A 25,649-nucleotide genomic window follows, 5' to 3' on the forward strand; every position below is an offset into this window, starting at 1 on the left:
TTACTTCTCCTCTAAAGATTTCTTCCTGTCTTCTAAGTGGATTTGAAGAAACCATTTTATTTTTTAATACCTTTATTTTATTTATTTATTTTTATGTGGTGCTGAGGATCAAACCCAGGCCTCACATGTGCTAGGCAAGTACTCTACCACTGAGCCACAATTCCAGCTCCTAAACAAACCATTTCTAATGGGACTGAAAGTTTTTTAAATTTGAGTGAGTGTAGAACTTCAAGACCAAGTTAGAGGCCTAATTCTCACTGTAGCCTGGTAGGGTACAAGTAAGATCCAAAATGTGACGTTGCCCTAGGACTTAGACCCACTCTACTTAGTTTTTGATGGAGGTAGAAGCAGTAACTTTAGTAGAGGAATTTTTGTCCATGTCAAGTCACTGTAGAATTCCATTGGCAAAAATTTGTTTTATATGAGCAAATTGAGTGAAGGGATGCCCTGTGATTACAAATAAGCTATATTTTCATTTGTTATCAGGGAATTCTACGTACCAGTGATACAGTCCAGAAGTTCCAAAGTATACCTGCCCAGCCTGGCCAAGCCTCTCCTTTGCTCCAGTATTTTGGAATCCTGCTTGACCAGGGTCAGCTCAATAAACTTGAATCTTTAGAGCTTTGCCGGCCAGTTCTTCAGCAGGGGCGCAAGCAACTCTTAGAGAAGTGGCTGAAAGAAGATAAGGTGAAATCACAACCCCAAAATAGTTTGAAAAATGGGTTGCAGCTGCCCTGCTTCTCCAATCCTAATGTTGTCTTGTCTTTTGGCATGTACAGCTAGAGTGTTCAGAGGAACTGGGAGATTTGGTCAAAACTGCTGACCCTATACTGTCTCTGAGTGTGTACCTTCGGGCAAATGTACCAAGCAAAGTTATCCAGTGTTTTGCAGAAACAGGCCAATTCCAAAAAATTGTGCTGTATTCCAAAAAGGTAATACATGTTTCATCATCACTGCACAGATAATTCATGTGCAGGTGGGTGGTTGCCAATTGTGTCATTTATAAAATGCCTTCTATGTGGGGTGAGTGCTCTGGTGTACAACAGTTATCAGTACTGCTGTTAGCATCTGGCATTCATTAATATTAATAATATTTTATTATTAACTTTTTTATTTTCCTGTCTTATTTTACACTCAGAATCTTTCTTATAATTTTTATCTTTCTCTTACTACTTCTCCATCCTTCTTCCCCCTGTACCATCTGTGTGTCAAATCAGTGTTTGTGGGGTGTCAGATCCTATCCCCATGTGGTCAAAATTGTCAGCACTTGCTAGTGCTGTGCCCGCACACCAACCTGGGTTACTTCTCTGTGGTCCATGTTGTTTTTTTAGTTAATTGCATCTCATATACATGGGATCAGTTTTCACTTAATTGGACATTTTATTTGGCAAAGGAGTGGTACATATACATGCTAATGTTGATAGTCATTTTTTTAAATATGTATTTATTTATTAGTTTTCGGCAGACACAACATCTTTGTTTGTATGTGGTGCTGAGGATTGAACCTGGGCTGCACGCATGCCAGGCGAGCGCGCTACCGCTTGAGCCACATCCCCAGCCCGTTAGTCATTTTTTTATAAACAAAAACTAGAGGATAAACTTCTTTTTTTAATGCCTAGCATTTTTACTTACTTTTCCTGATTGGTGTTCCCTTACTTACAGGTTGGTTATATCCCAGACTGGATCTCTTTGCTGAGGAGTGTGATGAGGATCAGTCCAGAACAGGGTCTACAGTTTTCCCAAATGCTAGTACAGGATGAGGAGCCATTGGCCAACATTAACCAGGTGAACATGGGTTGTTTGAGATATTTTAGGACTTTTTGTAGCCATCAAGAAGATTCCCTTTCATTTGGCTTTCTGTTATCACAATTCAGTGATTTTCTTGGTTTGTTCTTATTCTTTTAGTTTTAAAAAAATCTAATACACTAGGAGAGCTTGTCTTTATTATTTGAATACTTGTCATTCAAGTATTGACAATATTTATTGATTTGTGTGTCAAACTGAAAGGATTTTGTTTCTTTTTGTTGGGATTAGTAATAGGATGTGAGGATGTTATTTAAGAATGGTAGCCCTCCATCCCTTATTCCATTCCATTACTACCTGATTATTTCTTTCTGACAAATAACCTGAACCCCACCCAAGTACAATGGAAAGTGCAGACAAGTCACCTGACTTGCATATTCCGGGTGTCTAATTGCCCTGAGTTTTAGTATAACTTAATATTCAGGTATAAACACATTTCAAATCACCTTCAGTAAAATACATTCAAGAAGTGTGTAATAAAGCAGAACAGTAAAACCAACAATCTGTCTAGAAATGATGTGTACAATTATAATTGGATTTGTGCATCTGGGAATCTGCAGATATTTTGGAGATCATGAAATAAGGGGTTTGAGCCAAATTTACTTAGATCTCAATGGGAAAGAAGTGTCTAGGTGAAATCTTGATTACATTTCATATTTTTTAAACTTTTTTAAAAATATAAACTTTTGGGCTGGGGCTGTAGCTGAGTTGGTAGAGTCCTTTCCTGTCATATGTGGGGCCCTGGGTTCAATCCTCAGCACCACATAAAAATAAAATTAAAATATTGTGTCCATCTACTATTAAAAAAATACACACACACACACACACACACACACACACACACACACACTTTTTCCAGGCATGGCAGTGCATGCTTGTAATCCCAAAGGACTTGGGAAGCTGAGGCAGGAAGATTGCCAAGCAACTTAGTGAGACCCTGTCTCAAAATTTAAAAAAAAAAAGGCTAGGGGATGTTACATAGTGGTAAAGTGCCTCTGGATTCATCCCTAGTACCAAAAAAAAAAAAAAAAAAATCCAAGTATATATATTTCCTCTTATACTTTAAGTATGAAAAACGTTACACAGTTGCTAAATTTATTACCTATATTTCACCTCTTATTAAGTTTTATTAATTGTTTTAAATTAATATTTGTTTAACTGTAATAAGTGTCTAAGTAAATGTGCATTTTCCCACTTGTGCCTGAATAACATAATGATAGTGAATGGGCTATACCCCAGGTATTAGCTTCCTTTACAATGTTTAAAAACTTTTTAGTTGTTGATGGACACAATATCTTTGTTTCATTTATTTATTTTTATGTGGTGCTAAGGATTGAATCCCGTGCCTCACTTGCTAGACAAGTGCTCTACCACTGACTAAAATCCCAGCCCCAATTCCTTTACAATTTGATTAACATTATTTGGATCACTTCGGATTCTGGGGGCTCCCATGTATTATAAAGACAACTGCCTTTAATCCACTCTATTAAAATGGCCTGTTGTTGGGTATAACGTAGGTGATGTAATTTCACAAAATTACCCTTGGGTTAATAATATGAATTATTTGAATTTCAGAAATATAAGAAAATGCAAAGGAAGGGACTAATCACTGAATTTTTAAATGAGATTCTATCTCAAAAACTGTTTCAATAGGAAAATTAAACAGTTCCTTCTCTGAGTGAAAACATGGCTTGGATCTTTGCAGATTGTGGACGTTTTCATGGAAAACAGTTTAATTCAGCAGTGTACTTCCTTCTTGCTGGACATCTTGAAGAATGATCACCCAGCTGAGGGGCACCTCCAGACCCAGCTGTTGGAAATGAATCTGATCCATGCACCCCAGGCAAGTGACATCTCTAGACTGGTAACAAGGTGCAGGGTACCTGCTGTGCCTCTGTATGGGATGTACAGACCTGAGCACAGAGGTTTTGAACTGGGTTATACTTGTTCCAGATGTTTATTTTTATGCTTCTCAGTAGGCAAAAAATCGTTTTCCTCCAAGGTTTTTCAGGAAATCAGGGTACAGAACATTCAAGGAAACAGTTACAACTGGGAATATAATTTCTTCCTTTCTTCCCTTTTTCATTGTGGTAAAATATGCATAACAAAGTTTTCCATTTTTAAGGGTTTTTTTAGTTTTATTGATTTTATTTTTTTTAAATACACAATAACAGAATGCATTATAGTTCTTATTACACATATAAACCACAATTTTTCATATCTGTTTATATATAAAGTATGTTGACACCCAATTCAAGTCTTTATACATGTACTTTGGATAATGATGTCCATCACATTTCACGGCCCTTGCTAATACCGTGCCCCCTCCCTTTCCCTCTCATGGGTCTTCCCTATCTAGAATTCATCTAATCCTCCCATGCTCCCCCCACCCTACCCCACTATGAGTCAGCCTCCTTATATCAGAGAAAACATTTGACATTTGTTTTTTGGAGATTGGCTAACTTCACTTAGCATTATCTTCTGCAACGCCATCCATTTATCTGCAAATGCCATGATTTTATTCTCTTTTAATGCCGAGTAAAATTCCATTGTATATGTATGTCACATGTTTTTATCCATTCATCCACTGAAGGGCATCTAGGTTGGCTCCACAGTTAGCTATTATGAATTGTGCTGCTATAAACATTGATGTAGCTGTGAACCTGTCGTATGCTGTTTTTACGTCCTTTGGGTATAGTCCGAGGAGAGGGATAGCTGGGTCAAATGGTGGTTCCATTCCCAGATTTCCAAGGAATCTCCAAACTGCTTTCCATATTGGCTGTACCAATTTGCAGTCCCACCAGCAATTTATGAGTGTATCTTTTTCCCCACATCCTCGCCAACACTTATTGTTGTTTGCTTTCATAATTGCTGCCATTCTGACTGGAGTGAGATGATATCTTAGAGTAGTTTTTTTAATATTTATTTTTTACTTATAGGTGGACACATATATTTATTTTATTTTATTTTTTATGAGGTGCTGAGGATCGAACCCAGGGCCTCACAGGTGCTAGGCAAGTACTCTACCTCTGAGCCACAATCCCAGCCCCTTAGAGTAGTTTTGATATGCATTTCTCTGATTGCAAGAGATGATGAGCATTTTTTCATATATTGTTGATTGATTAGATATCTTCTTCTGAAGAGTGTCTGTTCAGGTCCTTGGCCCATTTGTCAATTGGGTTATTTGGGGTTTTTTTTGGTGCTTAGCTTTGAAAATTTCAGACCAATATATCTCATGAACATAGATACAAAAATTCTCAATAAAATTCTGGCAAATCTAATACAAAAACATATCAAAAAGATTGTGCACCATGATCAAGTGGGATTCATCCCAGGGGTGCAAGGTTGATTCAACATACAAAAATTAATGAAGGTAATTCATCACATCAGTAGACTTAAAGATAAGAATCATATGATCATCTCAATAGATGCAGAAAAAGCATTCGGCAAAATACAGCACCCCTTTGTGTTCAAAACACTAGAAAAACTAGGAATAACAGGAACATATCTCAACATCATAAAGGCTATCTATGCTAAGCCTCAGGCCAACATCATTCTAAATGGAGAAAAATTGAAGGCATTCCTTCTGAAAACTGGAATAAGACAGGGATGTCCTCTTTCACCACTTCTATTCAACATAGTTCTTGAAACACTGGCCAGAGCAATTAGATGAAAAAAATCAAAGGGTTATGTATAGGAAAAGAAGAACTTAAATTAGCATTATTTGCTGATAATATGATTCTATACCTAGAAGACCCAAAAACTCCACCAGAAAACTTCTAGAACTAGTAAATGAATTCAGCAAAGTAGCAGGATATAAAATCAATACCCATAGATCAAAGGCATTTCTGTATATCAGTGATAAAGCCTCTAAGAAGGATGAGGAAAACTATCCCATTCACAGTAATCTCAAAAAAAATAAGATACTTGAGAATCAACTTAATGAAATAGGTGAAAGATCTATACAATGAAAACTACAGAACCCTAAAAGAGAAATCAAAGAAGACCTTAGAAGATGGAAAGATCTACCTTGCTCTTGGATAGGCAGAATTAATGTTATCAAAATGACCATACTACCAAAAGCACTATACAGATTTAATGCAATTCTGATCAAAATCCCAATGGTATTCCTCATAGAAATAGTAAAAGCAATCATGAAATTCATCTGTAAAAATAAGAGACCCAGGATAGCTAAAGTAATCCTTAGCAGGAAGAGTGAAGCAGGTGACATTGGTATACCAGACCTTAAACTATAGTACAGAGCAATAGTAACAAAAACAGCATGGTATTGACACCAAAACAGACTGGTAGACCAGTGGTACAGAATAGAGGACACAGAGACTAACCCACAAAATTACAATTATCTTATATTAGACAAAGGTGCCAAAAACATGCACTGGAGAAAAGATAGCATCTTCAACAAATGATGCTGGGAAAACTGGAAATCCATGTGCAACAAAATGAAATTAAATCCCTATCTCTCACCATGCACAAAACGTAACTCAAAATGGATCAAGGACCTAGGAATTAGACCAGAGACTCTGTGTCTAATAGAAGAAAAAGTAGGTCCCAATCTTCATTATGTGGGATTAGGCCCCAACTTCCTTAATAAGACTACTGTGGCACAAGAATTAAAACCAAGAATCAATAAATGGGATGGAATCAAACTAAAAAGTTTCTTCTCAGCAAAAGAAACAATCTGTGAGATGAACAGAGAGCCCACATCTTGTGAGCAAATTTTTACCCCTCACAAATCAGATATAACACTAATCTACCATTTTAGGTTTTTAAATGTGCAATTCAGTGATGTTAAGAAGATTCACAGAGCTGGATGTGGTGGTACATATCTATAATCCCAGCTACTCAGGAGGCTGAGTTAGGAGGATCACAAGTTCAAACCCAGCCTGAGCAAATCAGTGAAACCCTGTCTCAAAATAAAATAAAAAGGGCTGGGACTGGGGATGTGGCTCAAGCAGTAGCACGCTTGCCTGGCATGCGCGCGGCGCTGGGTTCGATCCTCAGCACCACATACAAATAAAGATGTTATGTCCACCAAAAACTAAAAAATAAATATTAAAAAATTCTCTCTCGAAAGAAAGAAAGAGAGAGAGAGAGAGAGAGAGAGAGAGAGAGAGAGAGAGAGAAAGAAAAAGAAAGAAAGAAAGAAAGAAAGAAAGAAAGAAAGAAAGGAAGGAAGGAAGGAAGGAAGGAAGGAAGAAAGAAAGAAAATAAAAAGGGCTGGGTATGTGCTAAGTTCAGTGCTAAGTTCTGTCCCCAGTACTGAAAAAAAAAAGCAGAGGACATTCACAAAATTGCGCAACCTACATCACTATATATTTTTATCATCCCAAAAGGGAACTGCTTCTAGCAGCCATCATTCTGCTTTCTATCTCTATGAAATTGCCTATTCTATATAGTTCATACAAATGAAATCATAAAATATTTGTCCTTTTGTCTTTTTTCTTTTTAATATTTTATCCATGTTATATCATGTGTTGTAAATTCATTTAAATTCCATTGTTAAGGCTACATAATATATTCCATATTATATGTATACTACATTTTATTTATCCTTTCATCTGTTGATGGACACTGGGTTGTTTCCACATTCTGGCTGTTATGAATAATACTGCTTTGAACATGAATGTACAAGTATCTCTTCAAGACCTGGCTTTCAATCTTTTTGTATATACTCCTAAACGTGGAATTGCTAGATCATATTGTAATTCTGCATTTAATTTCTTGAGGAACCACTGAGCTGTATTCCAAGAGGCTTCAGCATTTTATATTTCTGTCAGCAACACAAAAGTGTTCCAATTTCTCTGTCCTTTCCAACACTTTTTTCCTTTTATTCATTTATTTTTTAAATAACCACCATCTTAATGGGTGCAGTGGTATCTCACTGTGATTGGGGCATCATTTCTTTTTTTCTTTTTTTTTTTTTTAAAGAGAGAGTGAGAGAGGAGAGAGAGAATTTTTAATATTTATTTATTTTTTTAGTTCTCAGCGGACACAACATCTTTGTTGGTATGTGGTGCTGAGGATCGAACCCGGGCCGCACGCATGCCAGGCGAGCGTGCTACCGCTTGAGCCACATCCCCAGCCCGGGGCATCATTTCTTAATCTGAAAGATAGGGGCATATGATCAAATCACATGTATTGCTATTTTCGGTTAAATTTGGAGATAAATGCATAGTGCAGAAATTGGAGATAAATACATGACATAGAGGATTTAATGTAAACCTGTTTGACCAAGGTTGTATGAGAAGTTCACTTTGTTCATTACTTATTTGTCTTCTGATTTGTTTTTCTTCAATAATCACATAATATTTTGAAATTTGGAATTAACATGCTTTATTCTATTACCTTAGTTTATCCAAATCCACAAGTCAGCTACTAAGTGTATCCATCATATCCCGCCTTTAAGAAATAAAATTGGTAATTTACTATTTGATGTATTTGAACTCTCATGACTTGGTGATTATGCATAAAGAATTTTAATAAATAGAAACCAAGCAACACTCAGAAACTCAGCATACAGACCCCAAAGAGTGCCCACACTGTAAGGGATGAGCTGACAACTAGGCATAGTACTAAAGGCTTGGGCCACAGTGCTTGAAACAGTGAGGCAGTCTTCTTTGGATGATGAGCACTGGGTGATGCTTTCTGTCTTTGCTTATCTATCTAAGTTCTCTAAAACACAGTTTCTCTGATAAAGGGGAGATATTGAAAAACAAGAGGATAGTTATGCCAAAATAAAAGAAAAAAAGGATAGAGGGAAGGCAGGTATCAGGTATTCAAAAACTCTCCTCTCAGGACTTGGTTTGATCCTTTATTCTGTAGGAATACAAAGTGTGCATAACCCTTGAGCAGTGTGGTATAGACTGTATGTAGTCACTATGCATGCATCTAGTCCTCTATTGGGTTTGTGTTCCACATCCTAGAAGGGATGAAAAAGAGTGTGCTGAGCTGCAGGTGAAGGCACCCAGGAGTACAACTTGTCAAGACTAACTACTGGTTAGAGACACTGGTAAGATCACTCATAAAGGCAACAAAGTTGCTGTGTTGACATATCCATTTTAGTCCAGAGAGTACTAAAAATCTTAAACCTCATCAAAATTCTTTCTAGGTGGCATGTACTTATAATCTCAGCTACTCAGGAGGCTGAGGCAGGAAGGTTGCTTAAACCCAAAAGTTCAGGGCCAGCCTGGGAAACATAACAGGACTTCACCTCTTAAACCTCTAATACCTATTCCAAACCATATCTGTGTAACCCTATCTACATCATCCTCTCCATCCTCCTCTCTCCAGCTCTGACCTCTAATCACTTGACCCTATCCCAACACCAAACCTAAACTATGAAACCTAAACCATTATACTATAACCCTGTAACATATACACTAACCAATAACAACTAGTGCTAACAACAACCCTAATTCCCAAACTATAACCCTAGCCATATCCTATATCCTATACCTTATAACCAACCTAATCTCCACCCCAACCACATGCAACTCTAACGACCTCATCTTTACCTTCAACCACTTCCCAAACCTAACCAATTACTTCTAACTCCACCCCCAATCTACATCTTGAAATAAAGGACCTTATCTCTTTATAAAAAATAACTCCAGGAGTATTTATTGTTTTAAGGTCCACTCCTAATTCTGCCTTTAATTCAATAGAGAAGTCTAGTAAACAAATAGGATTTGTTACTTTCAGATCTAATTCTGACTCATCTGAGAATTAAAAGAAGGTGTGTTAGAACTGAGCCCTTCCACTGATCTTGCTATAGAAAACCCTATAAAAATGTAATTGCTGAACCCAACTACTATGTATAACCATAAAGCTCTAATAAAAAAAATGTAATTAATTGCTGAAAAACTGCAACAGGATCCTGGACTAATCCCAATAATAGTGTTTTATGGAGCCTCAGTATTTCTTACGTGCCTGACTCCAGCCTATCAGAGCTCTAGCTATCCTTCAAGTCATCTTTTGCACAAGGCTCTATTTTCCCATGTTGCAGAGCTAGGCCTGGCTCACAACATGGGAAAATAGAGCCTTGAGCAAAAGATGACTTGAAGGACAGATAGAGCTCTGATAGGGAGCCACTAACACTGCAGCTACCATGGAAGCATGGATATAAGCACTGGTTCCTGAGCTACACACTACCCTGGAGTGGGGGGGTAGGGTACAGTTGATCAGCTGCTATTTAAAATTTACTGCCATCAATCAGGTTTTCTTACTGAAATTGATATTTCACAGGTTGCAGATGCCATCCTTGGAAATCAGATGTTTACACATTATGATCGAATCCATATTGCCCAGCTTTGTGAGAAGGCAGGCCTCCTGCAACGGGCGCTGGAGCACTACAGTGACATCAATGACATCAAGAGGACTGTAGTCCACACCCATCTTCTCAATCCTGAGGTATAGTGCACCACTGGGGAACTCCCCTTGTTACTGGTGTCTATATGGTCATTCATATCACATGCTCCCAAATGTGTCCTGTGGGTGGTTTGTGGGACCAGGCATGAGCCTGCCGTGCTTTACTGTACGCACAATCCTCACCTGCCCATCAACATGTCTGGGGTCCATGTCATCTTTCTTTCACCTTTGACTTATTATAATAACAGGAATAATGATAACATTTTAACATTGACAACCTAGCAAGACTGTCTGAATCATCGGTAAAAACTAAAAGAGCTACTGTGTTCCAATTACAGAATAGTTTTAGAATCAACTGTAGGATATACTAGGATAAACAGTTTAGGTCAGGGTTTTATCCTAAATTTATTCCTTGCTTCCACTTTTTACCATGATAGATAGGTGCTTTTTGGTCTTATGAAGTGAGAATTCTTTACACTTTTGACATTTAGGGTCGGGATGGGAATTATCCAGTTATTTAGTAACATTTACAACTCTTCCTTGTTCTCAGTGGCTTGTCAATTTCTTTGGTTCCTTGTCGGTGGAGGATTCCATGGAGTGTCTACATGCCATGTTGTCTGCTAACATCAGACATAACCTTCAGCTGTGTGTACAGGTGGCTTCTAAGTACCATGAACAGCTGGGCACACAGTCCTTGGTAGAGCTTTTTGAATCCTTCAAGAGTTATGAAGGTAAATCATGCAGCCCTGAGCAGACCCTGCCTTATGATGACACCTGTCTTATGTGTTGCTGTTCACTCATGCAACATAGAAGAGTCTTCCTGTAAAGCTAGGCAGGATGCAATTCTGACTGCCTTACATGTTCAGTCAAGAGCAGAATATTACTTTTCTCTCAGGGGTATACTCAACTTATGTAACCTTTTTGGTATTTTCAAAGAAAAAAAGCAAGTTGGTTGGCAGTGGGATGGGGGTACTTATAATTCCCCTAATATCCTTGAAGTCTTTGTAGAACTTTGTATCTCCACGTAGGACAGCCTAGTGCAGAATTCATCTGAAATTCTGTAATTGTGGTTCTGGGTACCAGTGAAAGGGCCTGGTATCTGGTCTGAGCAGCCCTGACAAGGCAACTCTTTTGGCCTCTTCCAAGTGAAAGCCCACAGTAGAGGGTCCATCACTTTGTGGTGTTACCTTGTTGATTGCAGATGAGGCCTATCTGGTTGCCATCCTTTGCCCTTTTGTGGTAATTTCACCAAAAGAATTCCAGGAAGGGTGGCTTTGTTGGGTTCAGGCTGGGGGCCTGACTAGATGTTTTAGAGAGATGCCAAGGCACACAAACTTTACATAGATGAAGAAGTCTGAGTAGGTCTGAAGAGTCGAGCAGGGTCATTGTGGGTGGGGTGATCAAGAGAAGGTGAGCAACTGCCAAAGAGAAGACAAATGAATGTTAGGAGGGTAAACATGAAACAGTCTCTATTTATAGGCCTCTTCTACTTCCTGGGCTCAATTGTGAACTTTAGCCAAGACCCAGATGTGCATTTGAAGTACATTCAGGCTGCCTGCAAGACAGGGCAGATCAAGGAGGTGGAGAGAATATGCCACGAGAGCAGCTACTATAACCCAGATCGGGTGAAGAATTTCCTAAAGGTATGTCCAGGCATGCCTTCCCTGACAAGCTGCTTTCATGGGTGATAGACCTGGCCAGAAGTCCTAAGAAGTACTAAGCTGAGTTTGTCTTGCCTTTATTCCCTTAGCACCCAGTGACAAATCTCTACTTTATGATGGTCTAATATTCTTAGAGGACTCCACTCATCATTAAGAAAACCCTTTGAAGGAGAAAGAAATTAGAGGCTGTCCAGCTCTAGTTATCCATCATGCAGGTGGCTGGAGTTAATTCATTACTGCATTTTATTTCAGCAGCATCCCAACTGCACCCCTGTTGGTTATGTGTGGTAAAGCTGCAATAACAAATAGACCAGTCAGTGTTAGAGGCATAAAGAACAATTAGCCAACAGGGCTTCGTGACAACACCTGTAACCCCGGCAACTCAGAAGCTGAGGCAGGAGAATCACAAATTTGAGGCCAGCTTCATCAACTTAGCAAGGCCCTAAGCAACTCAGTGATATCCTGTCAAGAAATTTAAAAGGTTGGGAATGTCTTTCAGTGGTTAAGCACCTCTGGGTTCAATCCCTTGTGCTGAAAAAAAAAAAAAAGAACAAAACAAGAAGCCTATTTCTCATGCAACAGTCCTGGATAGCTGTGAGTTTGAGTGATATGGCTTTCCATGCCACCATCCTTTGAAGGATTGGCATATAACTGTTTTGCCATCTTCAGTACTTTGCCTTGAATATTGCCTTCCCTGTCAATTGGTGGAAGGGAAGAGTACAGAGTAGTTTCATTGGTGGCTTTTATGGCTAAGTTCTGAAGGTTGCAGGTAACACTTTGGTTCATGTTCCCTTGAAGGAAATGAGGTTATGTGACCTCACCTGAAACTCTAGGGAGCCTGGGAAAGGTGATCTAGGTGTGGGTCCAAACAAAGATTAATGTGATTATGGTGGCCTATTGATTCTCCTGATAAACTATTGTTTAGGAACTGAGTGTGAGTGTGTGAACAGCTCCCCCACTACCTCACCCCACTAGGCTGGCATTTCCTTGGGTTGTGACTTTATTGCAGATGAACTATTCTTTTTTGGAGGGGGTGTTTAGGGATGAAATCAAGGGCACTTGACCACTTAGCCACATCCTCAGCCCTATTTTTTGTATTTTATTTAGAGACAGGATCTCACTGAGTTGCTGAGGCTAGCTTTGAACTTTCGATCCTCCTGCCTCAGCCTCCCAAGCCACTGGGATTATAGGCATGCGCCACCACATCCAGAAATTGCAAATAAACTATTCTGGTGGGCAGCCTGATCTATGTTGGGTTTCTACATAATAAGCTGCTTGTCTCAACCCAGAAGATGTTTGGATTTGCATAAATTTGGAAAATTATTGTCAAATTTAGCAGAGATCTCTTGTCTTTAGCCAAATACTATTACCTTCCCCCCACTTGTTTCCCAAAATAAACACTACATTCTCGCAATGTAAATGCCTTAAATGTCAGCCTATCTAGAGCAAAGTCTCCTTGTACATTCCCTGCAGGATCACTGTTGCACAGGCTAGGGCTGACTCTGTGGGGTCCCTCACTGCCTGACCTATTCTCTTCTCTCTATCCCTCAGGAGGCTAAGCTCACAGACCAGCTCCCCCTCATCATTGTGTGTGACCGCTTTGACTTTGTGCATGACCTTGTCCTGTATTTATACCACAACAACCTGCAGAAGTACATTGAGATCTACGTTCAGAAGGTACCATTCAGAGGGACACTGCGAACTCCCAGGGTGACACCTAGATGCCTTTAGGCCTCAGACAGTGATAATAGTCTACACCTCAGAGGCTGCCTCTTGACTCCTGAACATTTTAGAAATTTCACTTTGAAGGGTAGTGTATTAGTTTGCTCAGGCTGCCAGAATAGAGTACCATAGATTGAGCAGCTTAAACAACAGAAATTTATTTATCACAGTTTCTGGAGGCTGAAAGTCCAAGCCCAAGGTATTGGCTGAGTTGGTTTCTAGTAAGGGCTCTTTTCCGGGCCTGCAGATAGCCACCTCAGCACTACATCCTCACATGGTCTTTCCTTTGTGCACATGCATTTCTTATAAGGACACCAGTCCTATTGGATTAGGGCCCCATCCTCAACATTAATTACCTCTTTATTTATTTATTTCTGCCCCCCTAGCTGTACATAGTGTAGAGTTGCACCAGTAGTATAACCATACATGACATTAATTACTCTTTAAAGGCCCTGTCTCGGGCTGAGGATGTGACTCAAGCGGTAGCACGCTTGCCTGGCATGCGTGCGGCCCGGGTTCGATCCTCAGCACCACATACAAACAAAGATGTTGTGTCCGCTGAGAACTAAAAAAGAAATAAATATTAAAAAAATTCTCTCTCTCTAAAGGCCCTGTCCCCAAATTCAGTCTTAACATGGATAGGGCTTTGACAAATGAACTTTGATGGGACACAGTTCAGTCGAAAACAGGTTTTTGCCACACTGTACAAGTCTTGGGAGGCTTATAGCAATTCTGTTGTCTGCAGTGCTGAACTTGCCACCTCGACTCTTCTAGGTCAACCCTAGCCGTCTCCCAGCTGTGGTTGGAGGGCTGCTTGATGTGGATTGTTCTGAAGAAGTAATTAAAAACTTAATCATGGTGGTGAGAGGACAGTTCTCTACTGATGAGCTGGTGGCTGAAGTAGAAAAAAGAAACAGGTAAGGTTTTTTTTACTTGGTATCTTCTCTTGCCCCTGGATTCTGGTATTTGTTGTTAAGTCTCTCCTTCTCAAAAATGCCTTATTGGTTGGTCTTTAGTCCCCAAGACTATCTCTGTCTCTCTTTTGTGTATACATATTAGGTGTAGGAGTGAGTTAGTTGCTATTGGTACTGAAGACAATGGGGTAAAACTTTATATTTGGAAGCTAGGTCTGTCTTTATCCCTGGAGCAACCTGAAATAAATAGAGTTAGGGATTGTTTGTTTGTTGTTTCAAGAATCAGCCCTCAGGGCTGGGGTTATAGCTCAGTGGTAGAGCACTTGCCTAGCATGTATGAGGCACTGAGTTTGATTCTTAGCACTGCATATAAATAAAGATCCATTGACAACTAAAAAAAAAATTAAAAAAAAAGAATCAATCCTCAAAGCCCAGGGTTACCCTAGAGATACCTGATCACAGCTTTGAGAGTTTCACAGTATCTACTTTTTTCAAAGGCTCAAATTGCTTCTTCCCTGGCTGGAGTCTCGGATTCATGAAAGCTGTGAAGAGCCTGCCACTCATAATGCACTAGCTAAAATCTACATTGACAGCAACAATAGCCCTGAGCACTTTTTGAGAGAGAATGCCTACTATGATAGTAGTGTGGTGGGCCAGTACTGTGAGAAGCGGGACCCACATCTGGCCTGCATTGCCTATGAGCGGGGACAGTGTGACCTAGAGCTCATCCAGGTAGGCAGAAAATATACTTGGCTTCCTGTGTCTCTCTGACTTCACAGGGCAGCCTAATAGGGGCTGATTGGGAATTTGTGTACCCAGAGATGATGGGTCTGAAGTTCATTTCCATACATTTAGTTGTTTTATAATTCTGATACCTTTTTATGATCTCCTTATGTCCTGTTGTATCTGTAGGCTTCACTAGCACTGAATCTGACCCATCACCCCTCTGCTTACAGTCATTAGTTATCTGGTGACTTGAGGGCAAAATTGAATTTAATCTGATCTGTGGACCACCTCCTTCCCCCCATTGACCCAGCCTACTTCCCCTCTTGCAGCCCCACCTGGCATGACCTATAGTCCTCCAGTGTCTCCTATCCTAAGGGCCCTTGTACTGCCCCCTTCTTAGAGTAACTTTTCAGATGCCCTCCCTCACCTGTTCCTAACCCACCTATCCCTTGCTGCCCCCTCCTTGAAAAACATTCACCAGGTCTTCTACTTATATCTGCCCAGGCTGGGATGTATGTGTATGTACTTATGTGTTTAGGATAAACTGTATAAACTACTACCACTTGACCTACAAATCCAGAAATCTCATGTGGTTGAATCTAGTGTTTTTTCAGCTATAAGCTCATTTGGTCTATTTGTCCTCAGAAGCTCAGGTCTTGTAGTATATATATACTCAACAACCAGGTGCGGTGTATTTTAGAGTGTATATGAGGAGAGTTGAAGATGAAGAGCAGTTACCAGCTTCTCCTTCTGCCCTAGATTTTAGACAGAATTGACAGGGATGAGTGAATATAACCACTCACCTGAAAGTCTTGGGGAACTGGTTTTATAAAGCTGGGACTTTCATTTGTTTGATACCAGTTAGCCACTTTTTGGCTTAATTTACTCCCTTTTTATTAAAGCATAGTTTAATGGCTGCTTAGAGATCTTAGCACTCATCTATTCCATGAGGTGCTAACCCTTTTAGTAAGGCCAAGTGTGCTAGGAAAGAGATACTCATTCAGGACTGCTCTGTTCAAGAGAGGGCTGCAGTATGACTTTAGGGCAGGGCCTCTGTGTGGTTAGCACTTTGCCAGTCCACTTTGGCCTCCTGCCATCCCACACAGGCAGCCCATGTTGCCTTCACATACATACACATATCCCAGCCCTGTGCCTATCAGGATATGTTTCTCCCCAGAATTTAGCAAATGCTTCACATGGTGGAATATCCCAGCGGATGGTCAATAATTTGAAAATCTATTACAATATTCAGAGAAGGATCTCAAAGTTAGTCAATGAAAGCACATTTTAAAGTTTCTGACCTTGAAACATTTCAGTGAATATACTGTTTTATACCAGTTTTAGGTACACAGATGAAACTTTAGAGATGATTTGGAGCTACCTACAGTTGAGTATATAAATTAAAATTTAATTTAATTTTAATTTTAATTAAAATTAAAAATTGAGTTCCTCAGCTGCACACTACATTTTAAGTGTTCAGGAGTTTTCTGTATTTAATGGTGGTGAATCACACAATAAGGTATAGACATGCCCATAATCACAGAAGGTTCTACAGGCCAGAGATGTGACACTTCCCTGTGAGTAATTGCAAACTTAGAGGTGATTGGAGGTACTTAATCTCTCTGAGGAGTGCAGTATTAATCCTGTGGGTTTCTGCTCATCACTTCTCAAAGCCATGCCTGAGTCCCAACTGTCCATATAAGTATCAGGGAGAAGGAACTCACTGGGATATACCCTCCTAAGTCGCACATATGTGTACTCATTTCAGGTTTGCAATGAAAATTCTCTGTTCAAAAGTGAGGCCCGCTACCTGGTACGCAGGAAGGATCCAGAGCTGTGGGCCCATGTCCTTGCAGAGACCAACCCATCTAGGAGACACCTAATTGACCAGGTGAGACACAGAAAACGGGTATATGCATGCCTGAATTTTGCCCACTATTCATCTTGTGGGCCAAGTGACTGGTTCGTTGTTATGTTTAAACATATAGCTCTTACAAACCCACTGCCCTGCACATGTCAGCTTGCCTAGAAAAGGCTTGATTTCCAAGGGTGAATTGACTTGGAGTTGTTTATTAGCTAAGGTTACAGAGTTTGCCCTTGTATCTGAAATATGGCTGTGCTGCCCCTACAAAAGAATACTTGATGACAGGATCTGCATGCTAGATCCTGAGGTGTTTTTCCAACTCAGCCCCCTGTTGACATAAGTTGAGTGATTCTCAACATCTAGTCAACCCCATGCCCTTTTGACTATACAGTACCTCCTTGGAGCTGGAATATGGTGCTAGGGTCAGGGTCTTTATTAGGTGTGACCTAGTGGCAAGGGGAAGAAAGATCTGCCTCCACCTCTGGGTGAGCTTCCCATACCACCTGTCACAACCTTGCAGACATTAACAGTGTTTCTGTAGTCCTTAGGACAACAAGGCTGCTGAGCATACTGTTGAGGGGTAGCCAAGACCAATGTGGTATTAAAACCCTTATCCAAGTGGCTTCAACCATGAGCATATATTCAATAAAGTCCCAGCCTTACTTGGATACCTAACAACATGCTGGTCAGGTACTTTAAACTCAAGGGCCAGATTTTACCTTATCTCTACTAACTTCCTTATTTTCTGTCTATAGTTCCTTCAAGCCTATGCCATTTTTAAGTAAACTTTTTATTTTGAAACACTTTTAGACTTACAGAAACCCATATTATTTTGAATATTAAGGCAACTTCAGCGGCTGGGGATGTGGCTCAAGTGGTAGTGCGCTCGCCTGGCATGCGTGCGGCCCAGGTTCGATCCTCAGCATCACATACCAACAAAGATGTTGTGTCCGCCGAGAACTAAAAAAAATAAATAAATACTAAAAAAAATTCTCTCTCTCTCCCTCCTCTCTCACTCTCTCTTTAAAAAAAAAGGCAACTTCAGACTTATCAATCTTGAAATTTGCCTGAAGACTTAATATACTTCATTCAAATCTCCTAAAACTTTGAGCAACAAAGGGCCATTTAGATTCCATAAGGATCTATCTCCAAGTTCACAGACATCAGCTGTTTCTTTAGGTGTAGTCACCCACCAGATACCCTCATGTTGGTTCTTGAGAAAGCAGCTTTGACACTGCACCAAACTAGAGCCAGCAGGGCCCCATGTATCCTTTTTTCTATGTGAAGCTGCTGGGCTAGTCATTATGTCTGCTCTAATTGATCATCTGTAGACACCTCTTGGTAGGACACTCAACTATAATGCTCCTCTCATGGAGTACATGACAGAGGCAGACTGCTTTCAGTGTCTAAAGGAGAATTTTATGCAAATTACTTAAGGAAGCAGTGAGTGTCCTGAGGTAGCCTTAACTGGGCATCCTGTGTTAATTCAAGTAAAAGGTAGAAATTTATTTTTGCCCTTAAAACAACCTGTGGGTATGTATATATTTACACTAAGATTTTCAAGAACTGACAAGTGTCACTGTTGAGATGCCACAAAGTGTGTCTCTTCTTTGGATGGACTTGGTGTGCTGTGCCACAGCGCCCCTCTCCCTCAAGTTTACTCCTTTTGATTACTTGGCTGCTGCAATGGCTCCTTCTCCCTTAACTCCTTAGCATGTTTGTTGTGATTGTAAACTATTCAGAGATAGAACTTCCACATTTCATGGTGCCATTGAGTACACAGAGGCCATCTGAGGGGTGGACTGGGCTCCCTTGAGAGGCTTCTTTTAGTCCTGTTTTGTGGCCAGAGGCATGTCAGCTCTGAGCTGTTTGTTCTTTCTGATTAATACACTGCTGTTACCTGCCTCTGAGGAACACCAGAAACAGCAAAAATTGTAGATCCCCAAAGTCATTAAAGACCCCTGGTACAAGTGCAAAGAGAACACTGCTAATCTTCTAATTTGCTGTTATCGAGAACACCCACTCTTTGGAAAAGTGTCTTTTTTTCCTTTTTTTTAGCTTTTTGGTAGATGAGTCACTGGTAATTGGATGAGGAGTGGCATGGCCAGTCTTCTGTTGGTTTTTTTTTTTTAGATTGTGGTTCTCAGTGGCTTCTGGTGTCAAGGCTCTATAGCTCCAATTGCATGTGATGCATTCCCTGAAAGTGTACTGTGCCACAGCAGTGACAGTGCCCTCTGTTAGCAAGAAGCTGCTGGAGGCCTCTGCAGTGTCTTCATTAGAGAAACAGGGCCAAGTTTGTTATGAATGGTGGCCTTACATAAGAAAGGTAACATCAAATGTGCATTTCAAATATCTACTTAGTACACTGAGTTATTTGCTTTGGAATACACTTAGTGTAATCATTGGAACAGAGATGAAAGTCTGTTGCCCTTTTGTGAGAGAAAAACTAATTGTCAAAGTTGGAAAACAGAAATCCCTAAAGTTGACTTTTCTAAGTTCTCTTCCCTTTCTTCCTTGAGAAAACTGCCCATTTTTCTCTGTGTCTGCTCCAGATCATCTTGGAGGAATTCTCCCCTTCTTTTTACTTCAAAGATCGTCTTGAATTGACTTTAATCAGGTTCTTTCAAATATTTCTTAAAACCAGGTGGTACAAACAGCATTATCAGAAACACAGGATCCTGAAGAGGTTTCAGTCACTGTCAAAGCCTTTATGACAGCTGACCTCCCTAATGAATTGATTGAACTGCTGGAGAAGATTGTTCTGGATAATTCTGTCTTCAGTGAGCACAGGTAATGGTGTGCCAGGGAGGCCATGGCCACGGCTAAATTTAGACATCTTCTCAATAGTCACATTTTTGCAATAATCTTGTCTTGCTTCACTCATTCATCAACTACTCCCCAGTCAGCCTTTTTACTACCTCCTATGTCTTCAGTTCACCCTTCCCTTATCTTATTTTAATTGTTGCAGGAAGGCTTCGTTATTCTAGTTCCCACTGTTCTGTAATCTCAATGCTCAGAGAAGGAAAGCTAACATTTGATGAGAACCTGTGGTTCTCAGTGGCTTCTGTTGTATGTAGCTTCAGCTAGTATGTTGCCACTTTAAAATCATCATCAGAATCTGTCAGGTTGTAATGTGTTCACATTATAAATCCTGGTGTAAAGATTTAATTGTAAGATTTTATAGGCCAGAAAGACTTTCGAGGGCTATGGTATTACAGAAAGGAATGTATGTAAGTTTTATGTTTTTAAATTTGTGAATGCTGCATGGGAAATATGGAATGTGTGATTACTGCATATTTCAATAGAATCATAAGCCCAGATTGATAAGAGAGTACCAAAAAGAAGGCACCCAGAGTAGTTAGGGTATTCTACCTTGCTGTCTGACCTACTTCCTTTGATGGTAGGTGTTGGCTTGTGGGTGCTTCAAGATGCTTCCAGATGACTCTGACTCTGCTGCCTCCATGAACACTGCTACTTTTCACAGATGCAGAGAGACTTTCACATTCTTGCTCTTCTTTCTGTGACTATTTCAGTAGACATAAATGAAAACAGCCTGGATTGGCAGTAGTACAGATCAGGTACCTAGAGACTTGGGCAGATCCTATCACTGGAAAAACTCCAAATTATAGGTGAATTAAAAACAAAACAAGTTCTGGTGTTAAAAAAAATCAGAAACAGTGTGCAGCAAGTAAATAATGAAGTCTGCAATTAGAAAATAATAATGATGGGGGGATGTGGCTCAAGTGGTAGCGCGCTTGCCTGGCATGCGTGAGGCCCGGGTTCAATCCTCAGCACCACATAACAAACAAAGATGTTGTATCCGCCGAGAACTGAAAAATAAATATTAAAATTCTCTCTCTTTAAAAAAAAAGAAAATAATGATGATGATAGCAAGAACTGAAAAAGAACACAGGTTGAGTTTTGCCAAACCCTGTTGAGCCCAGGCTGTGGTTCTCACAATAGGGGACAAGAGACAAAGGCTAAGGGCCTACAAAAGATGTGACATCTAGCCACCAGGCACAATGGCTCATTCCTGTAATTCCTGTGACTTAGGAGCCTGAAGCAGGAAAATCACAAGTTCAAGGCCAGCCTTAGCAACATAGCAAGGTCTTTCAAAGATCATCTTGAATTGACTTTAATCCTTAGCCTCCCCAATGACTGGTGTTAGAGATGAGTTGTATTTTGATACAGGGTCCTTCTAAGTTTCCTATGCTGGTCTTGGACTTGCTATCCTCCTGCCTTAGCCTCCCCAATGGCTGGTATTAGAGATGAGCTCTACCGCACCCAGCTAAAAAAAATTGTATGCCTAGCTTGTACAAGGCCCTGGGTTTGATTCCTTGCATCACACACATAAAAAGTAACTATCAACTTAGAACTGTATACTTTTATAAATTAAGAGAAAGGTGGGCTGGGGATGTGGCTCAAGCGGTAGCGCGCTCGTCTGGCATGCGTGCGGCCCGGGTTCGATCCTCAGCACCACATACCAACAAAGATGTTGTGTCCGCCGAGAACTAAAAAAAATAAATAAATATTAAAAATTCTCTCCCTCCTCTCTCACTCTCTCTTTAAAAAAAAAAGAGAAAGGTAAAATAGAGGTCTCTTTATATAGATTTAATGAAAAACTTTGTGAATAACAGACCTACGCTAAAGGAAATACTAACAAGTGTCTTTTAGGCAGAAGGAAGCAGTCCCATGTGGGGATAAGAAGGACCAGCCTCAGCAAGTTCAAGACCAGCCTCAGCAACTCTTTTGAGACTGACTTTTTCACTCAGCATAATGTCTTTCAGATTCATCCAAGATATTGTGTGCATCAGTAGTTTATTTTTTTAATTGCTGAATGATATTTTGTTATATGAATGTACCATAGTTTGTTTAACTGTTCACCCACTGAAGGACATTTGAGTTATTTTCAGTTGGGGTAAATATGAATACATTTGTGTCCAGGTTTTATACCCAGTAATCACTGGGTCATCTGCTTTGTGTGTGTTTAACTGTTTAAGAAACTGCCAAACTGTTGTTTTCCAGAATGGCTGTAACATTTTGCATTCCCACCAGCAATATATGAGAGTTCCAGTTGCTCTGCGTCTTCACCAGCACTTGGTATTATCAGTGTTTTTTATTTTAGCCATTTTAATAAGTATATAGTAGCATATCATTGTGGGGTTGGTTTTTGTTTGTTTGTTTGTTTGTTTGTTTTTGAAGAGTTTTACCCATTCTTTAATATTCATTGAAATACAAAATATGTTTTTTGAATTTTCATAATAAAACTAATATATTTTTCTGTCCATTTTCTTGTAAATTAACCTCAAAATTACTCCCAATGCAACCGACATAGATCAATGGAGCAGAATAGAGAGTACAGAAATAATCTATAGAATATGATCAATTGACTTTTGACAAAGGGCCAGAGCAATTGAGTATGAAAAATTGCTCTTAAAAAAGTTGTGCTCAAAGTAACTTCATGATTAGAATTCTGTATTTTTCCTATAAAATTAATCTTTTCTCATTTTCAAATGTAGAATGGTATATTACCATTTAGAAATATTTCCTGTACTTGGATTTATTGGTAACTGTATCATTGTGGTTTTAATTTGCATTTCCCTAATGGCTAAAGATGCTGAACAATTTTTGTGTGCTTATTTAACATCCACATATCCTTCTTGGTGAAATGTTACTTCGAATCTTTTTCAGTTGGGTTGATTTTTTTTTTCAGTTTTAGAGTTTTCAAGCCCTTTATTAAATGTAATTTAACGTATATTTTTCTCACTCTGTAATTCCCCTGTTTGTTCTCTTAGAGTTGTGATGGGAATTAAACCTAGAGTCTGGTGCTTGCTAACCAAGTGCTGTACCACTGAGCTGTCTCAACAGCCAGTTTTAATTTTGATAAAGTCCAATTCATGAACTTTTTAAAATTTTTTTTAGTTGTTGGTAAACATAATATCTTTATTTATTTATTTTTATGTGGTGCTGAGGATCAAATCCAGTGTCTCACACGTGCAGGGCAGGTGCTCTACCACTGAGCTATAGCCCCAGCCCAACTTTTTGGGGGCTGTGATTTGGTGTTAAATTTAAGAATTCTGTGCCTAATCCCAGATCAGAAAGATATTTTCCCTGTGTTTCTTCTAAAAGTTGAGTATTTTTTCATTTTATAATATAGTTCTATGGTCTAATATCCAATAAGGTATAATGTTTAGGGTGAGGTTCATCTTTTTACATATGACTATTCAGTCATTCCAGCATCATTTATTGACTGTCCTATCTCTGTTGAAGTGCTTTGGCATCTTTTGTCAAAAATCAGTTGATCAGGGCTGGGGCTATGCCTCAGCAGTAGAGCACTTGCCTATGGCGTGTGAGGCCATGGGTTCCATCCTCGGCACCACATAAAAATAAATAGATAAAATAATGGTATTGTGTCCAACTACAACTAAAAAATAATTATTAAAAAATCAGTTAATCAGGTAGTATGATTCCCTTAGCTTCATTTTTTTTCAAAATTGTTTTTAGCTATTCCAATTCCTAGAATAAGCTTGTGAGTTTACAAGAAAATCTGCTGAGACTTTGATTGGAATTTCATGAAATCTGTGTACCAATTTAGGGGAAATTTACATCTTTTACTGTAGAGAGTCTATGAAAGCAGTATGTCTCTCTATTTATTAAATAGTTCATTGCTTTCTTCAGCAAGTTATAGTTTTTGACATACAGATTATGTACATGTTTTATTAAATATTTCTAAATATTCCACAGTTTTAGAGCTATGAAATAGTTTGTTGTAGGTTTTTTAACTTAACAATTGTATATCACTAAACATTGCTCATATATAGAAATACAGTTAATTTTTGTATGTTGACTTTATATTTCTACAACCTTGCCAAACATTAATTTTGGGGATTTTTTTTATAGATTCAAATGAGATTTTTAAAAATCAATCATGCAAATTGGGACAGTTTTATTTCTTCCTGATCTAGATGCTTTCATATCATTTTATGCTTTGAATTAAACCTCCTGTATAATGTTAAAGAGAAGTGGTAGAAGTGGACATCCTTGTCTTGTTCCTGATTCTAGAAGAAAGCATCCAGTGTCTCACTATTACTCATAATGTTAGTTCTGAGATTTGGTTGATGTCCTTCATTAGACTGAAGAAGTTCCTTTCTATTTTTTGTTGAGAATTTTTATCACTAACAGTTACTGGATTTTGTCACATGCTTTTTCTGAATCATTTGATAATGATCTTGTGGTATTTTTTTAGTTTCTTGATATGTGATGCATTACATTGACTTTTTTCACATTTTTGTGAAAAATTACCTGTATTATTTAGGAGTGTAGAAGATGTGGTAAAACTATAAAGGATCACAAAGAGCAGTAGACACTGTTAAGAAGATTGGTACCTTTGAAGTGGGGAACAGATGCTGGGCTCCTGTGAAAGCAGAGCCACCCTCACAGTAACTGCCCATGTTGATTCTCTTAGTGGTGCTTTCCCAAGACATTGCCGTATTATTTCTCTTTAGACTCTATTTGCTGCACAAATATTCTATTGTATCTACTTATCAATCGTGTATGTGTATTAGTTACTTTAAAAAAAAAAGTTAGGGATCTTGGTCTGCTGTGTGGGGCCTTCATTCCTAGGCATCATGCTGAGCACTTCCTCTTCTCAGGAATCTCCAGAATCTGCTGATCCTGACTGCCATCAAGGCAGATCGAACACGGGTCATGGAGTATATCAGCCGCCTGGACAACTATGATGCTGCAGACATCGCAAGCATTGCCATCAGTAGTATGCTGTATGAGGAGGCCTTCACCATCTTCTACAAGTTTGGTGTGAATGCCTCAGCGATCCAGGTGGGCTGCTGCAGGCATGTTGTCTTAAGCCCATGCTGTGCTGCACTGCATGATTCATCTCAGGGCCTGTCATTCACAGAGGGTATCAGACATTCAGGTCATCCAGTGTATCTCTTGGATGCTTGTACTTCTCTCTGCTCCTCCCAGCCTGTCATCTCCTTGCCTTCACCTTCTCTGCTTTTATTCCTTCTGCTCCATGGCACTCTTCTGGACTTAGGTACCCACGGTACTGAGGTCAGCCCTGGTGACTTGGGTGTTTGATTTTTTGGAGGTTCTCATACCTTAGCTTTTTACCACCATCGTGCTTCATCTCCCTATGCTCCCATGTTACAGGAACCATTCGGTATCTAAGGTTAAGCTCCCAGAGCAATCCTTCCAGCCCTTTCTGCCTATCCTTCCACCAAAGTACCCATCTTCCCTGTGAGACTTTATTTTAGATTTTTTGTAGTGCTATGCATCTAGGCTAGCGCCTCACACATAGAAAGCAAGTGCTCTACCACTGAGCTACATCCTCAGTCCTCTTTTATGGTTTTATCTCCAAATCAATTATAAACCACAGGACATATCACTGTAATTACTCCTTTTACAAATATTCTCCACTTTTCTTGCCTCTTCCTTTACCATTTTTCTATACTTGCCTGTGAATCTTATGATCTGAAAGGTGAGGCTGACCTCAAACATGCAGTCCTCCTGTGTCAGTGGGATTACAGGCACGCACCACAACATTTCCATTTC

The 25,649-nt window shown here is 39.5% G+C and overlaps 1 protein-coding gene across 12 annotated transcripts in view; it reads left to right on the plus strand.

The window, feature by feature from the left end:
• The window catches only part of CLTCL1 (clathrin heavy chain like 1), a 91,011-nt gene that overhangs the window by 37,575 nt on the left and 27,787 nt on the right, over positions 1-25,649 (plus strand). For all 12 annotated transcript variants that reach the window (XM_081287814.1, XM_081287819.1, XM_081287820.1 and 9 more), the window contains 13 exons: positions 487-687; positions 780-932; positions 1,663-1,785; positions 3,509-3,646; positions 10,069-10,233; positions 10,742-10,922; positions 11,671-11,834; positions 13,404-13,529; positions 14,349-14,491; positions 14,986-15,220; positions 16,983-17,105; positions 19,723-19,868; positions 24,731-24,914. In XM_081287814.1, the coding sequence (XP_081143940.1) occupies positions 487-687; positions 780-932; positions 1,663-1,785; positions 3,509-3,646; positions 10,069-10,233; positions 10,742-10,922; positions 11,671-11,834; positions 13,404-13,529; positions 14,349-14,491; positions 14,986-15,220; positions 16,983-17,105; positions 19,723-19,868; positions 24,731-24,914 (2,082 nt within the window). The remainder of the gene's footprint in view (positions 1-486; positions 688-779; positions 933-1,662; positions 1,786-3,508; positions 3,647-10,068; positions 10,234-10,741; positions 10,923-11,670; positions 11,835-13,403; positions 13,530-14,348; positions 14,492-14,985; positions 15,221-16,982; positions 17,106-19,722; positions 19,869-24,730; positions 24,915-25,649) is intronic.

The sequence above is a fragment of the Spermophilus citellus genome (assembly GCF_964194105.1).
Source record: "Spermophilus citellus genome assembly, chromosome: 3".
In the NCBI taxonomy this organism is placed as follows: domain Eukaryota; kingdom Metazoa; phylum Chordata; class Mammalia; order Rodentia; family Sciuridae; genus Spermophilus; species Spermophilus citellus.